The following is a 12,404-nucleotide window of genomic DNA, read 5'->3' on the forward strand; positions in this document are numbered from 1 at the left end:
TTTAATCCGTTATGATGATAATCAAAAACACTTAACGAAGAGCCTTTATTCTTTTAATAAAATCTTCATATTAACTTAAAAGCCTCCAGACACAAAGACACGATTGAGACTCCCATCTACATTCAAGTTGTTTATTAGAGTGTTTATTCACAGTACCTGCATCCTGGAGAAAAAACTTCATTTGTGGATGTTTGCGTGTCATTCATGATGAAACAGAATCTGATCTCCAGCACTGTCTCTGAATGGAAATGACAAACAAACACAATAATTCAGCTGAACGGATCCTGAGACGCGGCGTTCACTCAGATACACAATGCTAGTCGTGTGTTAACAAATGCTAAAATAAACCACAGACAACACAAACACTAATCAAACCATGTTCATTTGTTTGCAAAAGAAAACATTAAAACATACGCCCTTCTGAAAAAAAAAAAATGAATGTGGAAGTCGCACCTGAGCACTCAGCACTCACCTTATTTACACACAGATTCACAAAATCCACCGCTATGAAGCACTTTTATATTCCGTATAGAATCGATTCTGACTGTTTAAATGGAGAAGTATCCACTCTGAACATTTGCTTTCACTTCTTCTTTGTGACTAGAAAAAATGTTACTTCACGGTTTATACGCGTGATCTCAAACCTCATCCGGTGCGCGTTTGATCCATTTTTTTCTGAATGAACGAATGAACAGGCAATCAACTAGCATAGCATTAGGATATCGCACGTCAAACTTGGTAATGCGTGGTAATGTTATTTTAGCTTCAATATTCGCCTAAAGTGCGTAAGGGGGCGTCTTTAAACTCCACACACAGTGGGAAAACGTTTGTAATGTCAAATCATTCGTTTTAATAACGTACACGTTTTAGCATACAAAATCATTAAAAAATAATATAATAAATCTAACACTTCTAGCATTTGTGGCCTTTAAAAAGGAGCAGAGTTTATTAAGTAAACTTAGTTGTTTATGTGTCAATGCTCAGATTTCACCTGACCAGTATAAATTAATGTTAACTGCTTCACAACAACATCCCATAAACTCTGAATTTCCATAAACATTCTCTCTCATCTATTATTCATGAAGATAAGTTCATAAAAACCCAAAAATCTTAAGCAAGAAAAACAGGAAACGTAAAACATAAAAACTTAAATGATTAAATAAAATAAATTATTAAAAAATAATCAAATTATAAAATACATAAATGTCTAATGATTAAATAAATAAATATAAATATAAATAAATATAAATAAAGTGATAGATACATATAAACAAGGAAATAAAACACCACAAATTTATGGTTGCTTTCTTAAATACACAGTTTGCATTTGTGGATCCTTAGACCCTTCACTTAGAAATTGCAAGAGTATAATTGACAAATTAAAAATATTCTTGGAACAGAGTAAAGAAAAGGGAAAGGGAAAACTAGGTCAAAGAATGACCATTGACTTTCTGTCAAATAAAATATATACAGCATAATATATCTGGCATCCTTCCATTTCATCATTACATACAGTAATCTGTAATGATGGGAATATGTGTGTCATCAATGCATTCAACCGCACTGGAAATCCTAAAGGAAATTCTAATAATTAGGTTAATGTAACTAAATGTACATGTAACTCCTCAACTACAGGATCCTGTATGAAAGGACATGCCATTTTTGTCACTTTGACAGTGTCTGCATTCTAAAAAAATATTTCTACATAAGAAAAATAACAAGATATTTAGTTTTGTTTTCTTTTTTCTGGGGGGAAAAAGTTTAAATGTTTTCTTATTTTGCAAATTGGGGTAAGAAAATTAAAATAAAGGATAAACTTGGTTGCATTTGCATTAAGATTATTTTTCTAAACCCATGGTGGATAATTTTACTTGTTTTAGGTAAAATGCATTTAAATTCACTTGTTTCTCCCCAGGGAACAGGACTAAATATCTTTTATATATATTTTTTTTAAATGCATCCTAAATTAGGATTTTTTATTTTTATTTTTTTCATTTTTTACTTTTCATTTTCATTTCAAAATGAGAGTTTTAAAATGTATTTCAATTGAAGATACAGTAGGGCACATGTTTCTCTAGATGGTATCAAATGGAAGCCCCTCTTCTACACACTCAAATGTTAAATTAGAAATAATAAGGAAATGTACATGCAATCCACAGTTTTAATGATCTATATTAAGTCTATGCTTAAGAATCTTGACAGCTCAGAATATAAGCCCATCGCTGAAAATCTGAGAATGATTTTTCTTGGTTTTCAGTGGTGTATATATAATCTATTTTCCTAATGACCTTTGGAGAAAACCCTTGACAAACCATAACTACTATGTTGTTTTTTGAATGTGTTATGATCTGTCTTATCGAGTGATTGTTTTCTGGTAGTTTCACTGAAGACACCTGTTGTTGACTTCCTTTTGGGCCTTTTAAAGAATTCAAGATGAGTGGTCACAAGAGAGCTGCATACTGGAACTGACTTTCTTTGGTTTCCTTGAAGCTTTTTTTTTGTACTTCCAACACTGCTACACTACATTACACTTCCATGCATTAATTTACCTTTACATCTCTGATTCCTAACTGTTATATTCTACTTTTTTTTTGTTATAGCGTGATTTTGTTGATCAATTTTATATTCTGCTTCTGGCTTTTCTGCTTCTGGTGTCTGTTTTTGTACATTCCATTTGAGCCATGGGGGAAAACAAATAAGGGATCATCCTCATCACAGTAGGATCCAATCAATGTGAGGATGATTTGGAAATATTTGTTTGTTTATTTGCTCTGTGATTTTGACCCTTTGGCTGGCATTTGGATTACAATTGTGGATTACCCTTAATAAAGCAGTTTGTAACACAAATAAACTTTTATTTTCAAAATAATGTGTTATTTAACATTATTGTTCAAGTTATCCCTGGGGTCAGATTGAACATCTTTGTGTGCCGTATGTTTGACACCCTTGATCTACATTGTAGACAATATCTAGTGAATCCAAAATGATTCTGCACTCAATTTCATAGGCCATAACTTATAAAACAAGACAGTGAAAGATGACACACATGACAGTGTGATGCCGTGTGTCTCTGTCTTCAGTCTCTGTTGATTGTGTGTCTGGCGTCTCTGTAGTGGCTCCTTATTCACCATCAGCTGATCCTGAGAAAACTGGACTGACATCTAAATACTGAAAGTCCTACAATAAAACACACAGACACATATGAGTATGAGACATTACTGCTGCCACATCACATCAGCAGACCCATTTCAGGAAAAAACACAGTTTATTCATATTACAGCCAGAGATATGAATGAACAACTGATCATAGATTAATAACAGTGAATGATCAACAACTCTCTCATTATCATTTACACACAGAGACACTGATAGAGATGAAAATATTCATATATTCATAGATCATTACAGAATTAAGCACTTTAAACTACAGAGACTAAAGTGGAGCTGCATTATTATCTTATATTCTCCAATTACACACATATGAGGGCTGTTACTGGCCATTTTAAAAGATTTAAATAATAATATACTCACAATAGTATATTGTGTCCAGTTTATAATGTGGATCATCTTTCAGACCAGAGAGCAACTTCACTCCTGATTTTCCTATTTTATTCCTAGACAGATTCAGTTCTCTCAGGTGTGAGGGGTTTGATCTCAGAGCTGAAGTCAGAGCAGCACAACCTTCATCTGTGATGTCACAATCAACCAACCTGTAGAGAACAATGACACACTCTTCACTCTCTCACATCAGATTAGTTTAGCAGTAAATTCATTAGTAAAGAAAGTACAAATCAATTTGTGATGAATCATTGGACTGAAATTTACAATGTCAAAGAACAAAAAACAACAACATAATACATTTTTAAAGCCTCATTCAAGAAAAATAAATAATATTTCTTTATTGCATTGTCAATATTTTTAACCAGATTGCTGTCTTATGTAGACATTCATACAAATGTGGTGTGTGTGTACTTGTTTTTGCTACATTGTGGGGACCAAATGTCCCCACAAAGATAGGGGCCTGCGGTCCCCACAATTTTAAAAACGTATTAAAAATAGTAAATGATGTTTATCTGAAAGTGTAACAATACAAACATGTTTTCTGTGAGGCCTAGGTTTAGGGTTAGGGTTGGGTTAGGGGATAAACAATATCGTTTGGTCAGTATAAAATCTATAGAAGTCTATGGAAAGTCCCCACAATTCACAAAAACAAACGTGTGTGTGTGTGCACGTGTTTCTCCTCCATCACCCAAGAATAGCCAAACTTGAGATCACCTACACAGAGAGATATTATTTATACTTAGTTTACATAGTTGCAGATAGTACTTACACCTCAATGTATTTCAGTGCATTACAAAACAGCATGTACTGTAATAACATATTCTCCTAAAGCCACCCCTACACCTACTCCTAATCATACTGAAGCTGCTGATCAGTAAAGATGTTCTTGAAGGAGCAGAAAGAGAGTCATGGTTTTGAGTTTGGGAACAATATGAGCTGCATGTGTTGATTCACCAGCCCATCTGATCAACATGAGGAAAACACATACCCTTTCATTTCTAGGTCTGTTAAATACCTGTTAGACATTTTATTTCCATGTTTTGAATATTTTCCACCCTATCTGAGGGTTGCCCCCCTTAAGAATATAATTACAAGCGACTGTGTTGTAAACAATATAATGGACATATACGTAAAATAAATGTGTAAGCAGTAAAACAATATAAGGCAAAAAAGCATTTTAAGTTCAAAAATGTTTAGAGTTTGACTGCCTTCTTTCCCCCTTTATGGATACACACGAGTTCGCTGGGAGAGTGCAAACATAGGCTGTCAAGGCTATTTTATTCACTTTATTCCATGGAATGTCTGGATAATGGATTCTGATTGGCTGGCAGGTATGCAGTAAAACCGTTTACCACAGCTAGTTCCAAGTCAGTTTAATCACGGTTCTATATTAATGCACTGCTTTAATTGATGCACGCAAATACACACACACACACACACACAGAGAGAGAGAGAGAGAGAGAGAGAGATACAGAGAGAGATCGCATTGTGCTGCGCACATACATAAACTTGTTGTCAGCACTTTCCCATGATTCTCATTAATAAAATAGCCCAGATACTAGATCACTACATTACATTCCTCAGCAACGAGGTGGTTTTTAAATAAATTTGTTGTTTGTAGAGAGACACGCGCAGACACACAGCATGCAGGCATGTACGCACACACACAACTGTCATCTCTCTCTTTCTCTCTTGCCTTCTTTCTGTAATGTACGCCCTTTGTGTACTCTGGTTGGTCGCCTCAAAAGCCCACTGTTCTTATTTTCCCATTTATCTAACTAGTTCTTTTCAGTAATTTTGTCTGCTAACAGTCAAGCCTTTGATAACAAGATAGGCCATTAGCACTTAGTGTAAACAGACAATCCATTTAAAGCTTTTTCTAATGCAAAAACTGGTTTAACACCAAATGTTTACATTTTGTCTGACTTGTCATTGTGTTTTCTGACCTTTTTGGGCGATTTTTTTACTTCACAAATAATTTACAGTGTGTCATATGTAATCTTACCACAGCATCTCCAGTTCACAGTGAGAATTTTGTAGCACATCCGAGAGTAGATTCACAGAATCTCCCATTTTATTTCCAGACAGACTCAGGTGTCTCAGGTGTGAGGGGTTTGATCTCAGAGCTGAAGCCAGAGCAGCACAACCTTCATCTGTGATGCCACAATAACTCAACCTGTAGAGAACAATGACACACTCTTCACTCTCTCAGAACAGATTACATGAAGCTAAAAGAGTAGCATAACATGAGGGCTAGCTGATTTGAATTTGATAACTTGTCATATTAATGTTCATATTTGTAAGATGAAATTTACACTCACAGCTGATGTGAAAAGCTTCAAATCTTAGCGCTCTGACTTTTGCTACTCTTTTTGTGATATTCCTGCACAGAGACTAGCAATACACTTGTGCACCTGTAAATGCAGATGCTTGAGAGCAGAACTGAGGGCGGGGCTTTTCATACACTGAAAAAACAAAAAAACAAAAAAAAACCAAGTTGTTTCAACTTAAAACAATTTATTACCCTGCTGACTTGATTTTTTGTTTAGTCAGCTAAAATATTCCAGTTGTCACTTAAATTACCATAAGTAACTTAAAATTTCATGCTGATTAAACTAAAAATATTAAGTCAGCGGGGAAACAAATTATGTTGAAGGGGTCCTATAATGTTTTTTCACTTTCTGAATATTAGTCAGTGTGTGGCGTGTATGTTTGGGCATAAAAAAAAAGATCTACAAGGTTACAAATCTCAAAATCCACTCCAAAGGGAGATATTTAGTTTTTTAAATATCCTTTTTCAAGAACTACAACGAACAGCTCCTTTGGACTATACATTTTGTTTTTTTCCAGATGTTGTGATGTCACAACACGGCCCATTAGAATATCATTCGAATAAATCCTGCCTACAGAAATTTGAATGATTGTGGGGTGGGTAGGGGCGAGGTGGGTGATCAGCCTAACTTTAGCAATGCAGCACAGAGGGACTTTTGGGATGCTTCAACGAGCTGCGTGCGCCTGGTATAAACACAAGCATTGACTAGAGTAGCCGCGATCTGCTCCACAATCTGCTTTTTCGGAAGGTGGGCCTTCATCAAACCTGGAACTAATCAAGCCATTTGTGCCAAGCTGGGGAGAAAGGTACTGTAATAATGTAAATGATGTGAAAAATAATGAGTTTTCAAACCACAAAGCACGAGAGCATGCTCTAGTACACCCCCAAAACAAAAACAAGACTTTGTAAAACAGCATAATAGGACCCATTTAAGTTAAAACTACTTTTGGAAAGATTTTTTTTTTTTACAGTGTAGACAAATCGTATTTATCTACACTTCCTGGTTCTAATGGCAAAAATAAAAATAAATAAATAAATAAATACTTTTTTCAATTAACATAAAATAATAAATAAATGTAAAACTGATTCAGCAAGATCTTTAGTAATCCAAGATGTATTTCTTCACTATACCCTATAGAGGAGACATTATAATACTACACTGTGAAATATTAAGATTATTAAATGTAAAATAGTCATTGACATTTGGACTCCTATCCAATTTTCTGTATTAAATTTATTCTTCATTTCGGTCTATAAAAATCTGAAGAGTACCTGCCGAAGGGCTACCAGGGACTTTTGCCCTGGACTTTTGCAAACACGGCATACTATTAAATTTATACAAAATGTTATTTATTGAACAATAATACTGTGGCGCTGAGGCTGGTTGCTCCTTGTTATAAGTGTGTTCACTTTTATTATCTACTAAGGAGGAAGGCATCTGGGGGGGGAACAGTTTAGTGGAGGGGCCAGGTGCACAGAAAAAGTAAGAGTGCATTGGTCAATTCAGAGGGGAAGGAAAGAAAAAAGCGAGCTGGAAAAGAGCTCACGGAAAAACAGAAAGATTTAAAAAAAAAAAAAAAAAAAAAGCCTCCACGTTTTCTTGTATTTTTGAGAAGTTTCGATGCCTCCTGATACCCATGCTTTAGGTTGTAAGTTCAGGAAATTAAAAAAAAGCTGTTGGCTGCTTGTTGAACTGGATCTCCGTCTCCTGCCTATTTATTCTGGGAAGTTGCACGACGCTACAATATTTAATAAACAACAACAAAAGACATCATAAAAGATGCTAGGCAATTCAGTCAAATGTTTAAAGGCAGCTGATATTCAGCAATAAATAAATTCCATAAAATATAACATGATGAGTTTTGGCCCTCAGCCAAAACTATTTGCTCTGGAACAAATAATAGATTAATGAGATCAAAAACAGTATTACTTATAAAATTACAGTGGATTTGGACGTCTGCCATGACACTCGCTGTAAGAAATACTGCAAGCGAAGTGCATGGGATTATTTACAAAACTTTGCTCATACAAAATCTGTTTTAAATAAGTGACACTACTCATTACCTATTTTAAAGAATCACTGACTGTGTTGAGCTTGAAACTGTTCAAAGTCAAGAGACTGAAATGTTGATTGTGCATAAAAGTGTGTATTTCAGTGTGACTCTCAGTCCTGCAGTATCATGTTACTAAGGAGCAGCTCATGTGTTCAATCATTTGCAGCTCAATCAGCTGAACTCACAGCAGCAGAAAGAGACTCAATACTTCAAAAATACTTTACATTGGTTTCAGTGACGGCACTACACCAGGGCTAGGGGTGGCTACAGCCCCGTCAGAATCCTGAATCAAGTTTTTTTCTGGACACTCAAATGTTCATCAAGAAGAGTGCTGTAGAGACTGTGCGTTCGGCTGAGTCATGTAATTTCACCTCGGCTCAGAATGCTTTTATGACGTGAGATTATTGTAAACACAGCCCACTGTGAACCTTGTGCCTTGTAATTTGCTTCAACCTTTTCAAATTGTATAAATGATTATTTTAGGTTCAAGTATGTCTAAGGATTTGGAAACAAGCAGAGCACGGCTGTTTCTAAAAGCAAGCAGTGACATCTGCTGTTTAAAACTAAGCTCAGAATCGATTTGAGAAAGAACTGCGATGTGTTTTGGAAAATCTTGAATCAATGTTGAATCATTTCTCGATTCGTGTTGCAATGATTTATCGTCCCATCCCTACTCTTCGCACATATCTGTCGCACAGCAACCTCCGCATCATTTGAGTGCAGTTTCCTGCATTAGGCTACATTTAATCCATTATATAATCACTAAGATTGTGATATGGCCCTTGTCTGACAGCTTATCAGAATTCTTGGTACAAATCCAGCAAGACTCCGACCAGAGCTTACCGTTTCAGCTATTAAAATCATTCAGTTTTATATGTAAGGGCAATGTTTATTAAGTTAATTCAGAAAAAAAGATATTTGGAGCATTTTTGTTCCCTAAAGGGTTCATCGGATGCTAAGTTCACTTTTTCATGCTGTTTGAACATTAATGTGTGTTGGCAGTGTATGTACAAATCTACCCTATAATGATAAAAATCCATGTAGTGGTTTTTAATTAATCTGTAAAAATAATATCCCCTTTTTCAAATCGAGGAGTTCTCAGATGCCTGTCGGTGTGGCGTCACACCCACAGAGGCCGCTCCCACGATAGTTGATTGACATGAGCTCTTACCTTAGACCAGCTGTCACAGGCCAGTAACTTTCAATGTTTTGATGGCAGAGCAGGGATTAAGTTAGACAAGAATATCTCCGATTGAGCGATTGAGGTGTTGTGTTGCTGGATGTAATAATGAACAGTGGTTGTCATTTACTCCCGACATCTGAGCCGCTGAAGATGCAGTAGATTACGTTTGTTTGTGAAGGGAATGCGCCTCCTGATTACATATATCCGCCTATGTTCACACTAATCATTCATGATTCAGCTTCACTTACAGCAAAAGTGAGTATAAGGGTTTTTTTTATATATATCTTTGTGATCGCCTTTCTTTATAACATGGTAGTTAGGAAGTTTAGCGGCTAAACACGGCTAATGTAAACAAGACCGTCTTTCCAAAGAGAGAAGAGAGGGGCGGGGTGAGCAGAGCTCATTTGCATTTACAGGAACAACCCCTTAAAATTAGATGATTTTTGCAGAGCTGATTTTGGCAAGGTAAAAATGGTGTTTTACAAAACCATTGAGAATTTTTAATCAATGTATATTAGAGACTTTTCATTAAGACCCTGAAGAATCATATCCACTTGTGGAAAATGGGCATCTGATGACCCCTTTAAATATAATTTTCAAATTTTTTAAGTAATGACCAAGCAGCCAGAGTGGCAGACAGTGAGTTGATCATAGCCTATGTCTGATCAATTTAGCCTTCTCAAACGACTTGCCTGAAATAAAATCTATCCACAAGTTTCCGGGGGGTGCTACTGTAAAAAAGAACGTAGGTACAACTTCCGGTGAGGCGGTGGACATAGTATACCAATGGTATTTTGAGTGCTAATTAGTGATGAGGCTAAGTATTTTTTAGACCATTGTTTACTTTGTAAAGATGCACACCTTTATGAGAGATGTAATTACATTCTTATGGACAACATATGCTTTTCGAATTTGTGTTCCCACATCATTAGCAAGTTTGGATTGCTAAATCTTGAATGACTGTCAACTAGAGAAATGACATTTGAACCGAGACATCAGAGCTTCTGTTAAAGGGCATGCCAGATGAAGCCTCGATTCGAGGCTTGTTAATGTAGAAATCCCTTTCGTAAAATTATTTCTTCAGGAAAATTAAATATTATGCAATTAATATATGTGTACATTATTATTCTATTACATCATATTGAAATTCATACTGTCATTTAATGGCACTGTTCAATGGGTAAATTAATTTATCAGGGTCAGAAATTCAACAAGCAAACACACCCAGTTAGGCTTTTATTTGTGCATATAACACGGACTGATCTATGGAAATTGTGGTGAATGCTTCTTCCGACGGAGATTCAGAGGCTTTTGTGTAAATGTACGCTGTTAGATGCATATCCAGTTGTTTGTGCGAAGAGTGAAAGCTAAGGTCACTTTACAGGACATGGAGGTGCCAGTGCGATCACTTGCATTAGAAACATATGAAAACTCCAATTCCAGAACAACAATTTACAAATAATTTATTCACACCCTTGTCATCCAGGATGTTCTTAGTCTCAGTCGTAAAGAAATTATGTTCCTTCAGGAAAACATTTCAGCATTTTTCTCCATATAATGAACTGATATGGTGCACCGTGCACCGATTTTGAACTTCCAAAGTTCAGTTTAAATGCAGCTTTAAGCGATCCCAAATGCGGTTGTAAACAAGCATGTGAGATTAAAAAGTATTTAAATTGTATTTTTTTAAATGAAACTAATTGATCGTTTTGCTAGATAAGACCCTTCTTCCTCAGCTGGGATCATCTACAACCGCATTTGGGATCGTTTAAAGCCGCATTTAAATTGCATTTTGAAAGTTCAAAATCAGGGCACCATATCAGTCCATTATAAGGAGAAAAATGCTGAAAAGTTTTCCTCAAAAAACAATTTCTTTATGACTAAAGAAATAAACATCTTCGATCACAGGGGGCTGAGTACATTATATGTGAATCTTTGTTTTGGAAGTGGACTTCTCCTTTAAAATGTACTGTCTTTTCTGCTTATAACGGTAAGAGTAATAAATTATTTGTAACTGTAAAGGGTCTACTTTAATTTATGTGCACTTAAAATATTAACAAAACAATTTGCTTTTGTAAAATAAAGAAAACAAAGAGGATGTGCACATTCTGCCGTCTCCATCTTGAAAAGGAGCGCTTCACAATGATGAACCGAAACTCAGCAAATAGCCTACTTGGCTTGCCTTACAGACAAGATAAATATATCTATAGAATGCTTTGAATTACTACTTCAAAATGAAATTATTTTAATCGAAAACAAAATTCCATTCATTAAGCAATCTGTAAAGATGCATTTATCTCTAAAGGCATGTCCAACAAGGAAATAGCATGTCAGGATCAACAACTTCATCTTTGCTACACTGATTCAGAAAACGTATAGTTTTTTAATAAATACTTTAAACATCTCTTTACTATTTTATCTCGACACATTCTTGGTAATTACTTTTGCTGGTGCTTTGTGGCAAGCTTTAGCCTGTGTGTGCGCTTGACTGCTTAACTCTTCAAACTGTGCTGAAGGCACTTGCACTCGCTGCTGCCCTTTGGGTTCAGGCTCTGGATGAACATGCCTATTATTGTACCATACAGGCTACAGTTTAAAACTATACTTCTGTTCAATGTGATGTGTACCATTGCTGCTTTTATTAAAAAATATATATAAAAAACTATTTCGTCATGAAGTAACTTTGACGTCATGAATATCAATTATTTTCTTAGCACACCCACATATTGGTCTAGCCCCCTTAGGCCCAGTAGAGAAAAAAAATTCTGGTGCCGTGACTGTTGTGTTTCATGTGTGAGTCAAATATGATCTTACCACAGTATCTCCAGTTTACAGCGAGGATCCTCCAGTACAGCAGACAGCAGCCTGACTCCAGAATCTCCTAGTTTATTCTCAGACAGATTCAGTTGTCTCAGGTGTGAGGGGTTTGATCTCAGAGCTGAAGCCAGAGCAGCACAACCTTCATCTGTGATGCCACAATCAACCAACCTGTAGAGAACAATGACACACTCTTCACTCTCTCAGATCAGATCAGTCTAGCAGTGAATCCAATATTAAAAATAAAGTACAAACTTATAACACAAATCAGCATGTATGATAAATCATTGAACTGAGAACAAAAACATGAGCCTCATTTAAGAAAGATAAATAATGCTTTGTTTGTCAGCTGTTTAAAAATTACAATTACTCCTCTTTTGTAAAGACATTTTTAATTATTGACAAACTCAAATAATTTATTCATATGCCACTTCTCTGATCTGAATCTTACAGTTTC

The 12,404-nt window shown here is 35.6% G+C and overlaps 1 protein-coding gene across 2 annotated transcripts; it reads right to left on the reverse strand.

The window, feature by feature from the left end:
- Positions 1 to 2,325: 2,325 nt before the first annotated feature.
- LOC127159136 (ribonuclease inhibitor-like) lies at positions 2,326 to 12,385 on the reverse strand. Of its 2 annotated transcripts, XM_051102036.1 has the most exons (5): positions 11,945 to 12,385; positions 5,883 to 6,026; positions 5,567 to 5,737; positions 3,532 to 3,710; positions 2,326 to 3,177 (listed from the first exon to the last, which is right to left on the reverse strand). In XM_051102036.1, coding segments are annotated over exons 3-5 (249 nt in total). In that variant the 5' UTR covers positions 5,635 to 5,737; positions 5,883 to 6,026; positions 11,945 to 12,385; the 3' UTR covers positions 2,326 to 3,175. The 2 variants fall into 2 exon arrangements, with proteins under 2 accessions (XP_050957993.1, XP_050957992.1); XM_051102035.1 differs by lacking the exon at positions 5,883 to 6,026 and having other exon boundaries at positions 11,945 to 12,383.
- Between the last annotated feature and the right edge of the window lie 19 nt (positions 12,386 to 12,404).

The sequence above is a fragment of the Labeo rohita genome, unplaced genomic scaffold (assembly GCF_022985175.1).
Source record: "Labeo rohita strain BAU-BD-2019 unplaced genomic scaffold, IGBB_LRoh.1.0 scaffold_1930, whole genome shotgun sequence".
NCBI lineage: Eukaryota > Metazoa > Chordata > Actinopteri > Cypriniformes > Cyprinidae > Labeo > Labeo rohita.

What these genes read in the sequence shown, in the direction of transcription:
- LOC127159136 (XM_051102036.1), bottom strand. Translation starts at nt 5,634, where the DNA reads ATGGGAGATTCTGTGAATCTACTCTCGGATGTGCTACAAAATTCTCAC. An exon ending in TGTGAACTGGAGATGCTGTG is followed by an intron (nt 3,711 to 5,566) that starts GTAAGATTACAT and finishes TGTTCTCTACAG; the next exon opens with GTTGGTTGATTGTGACATCA.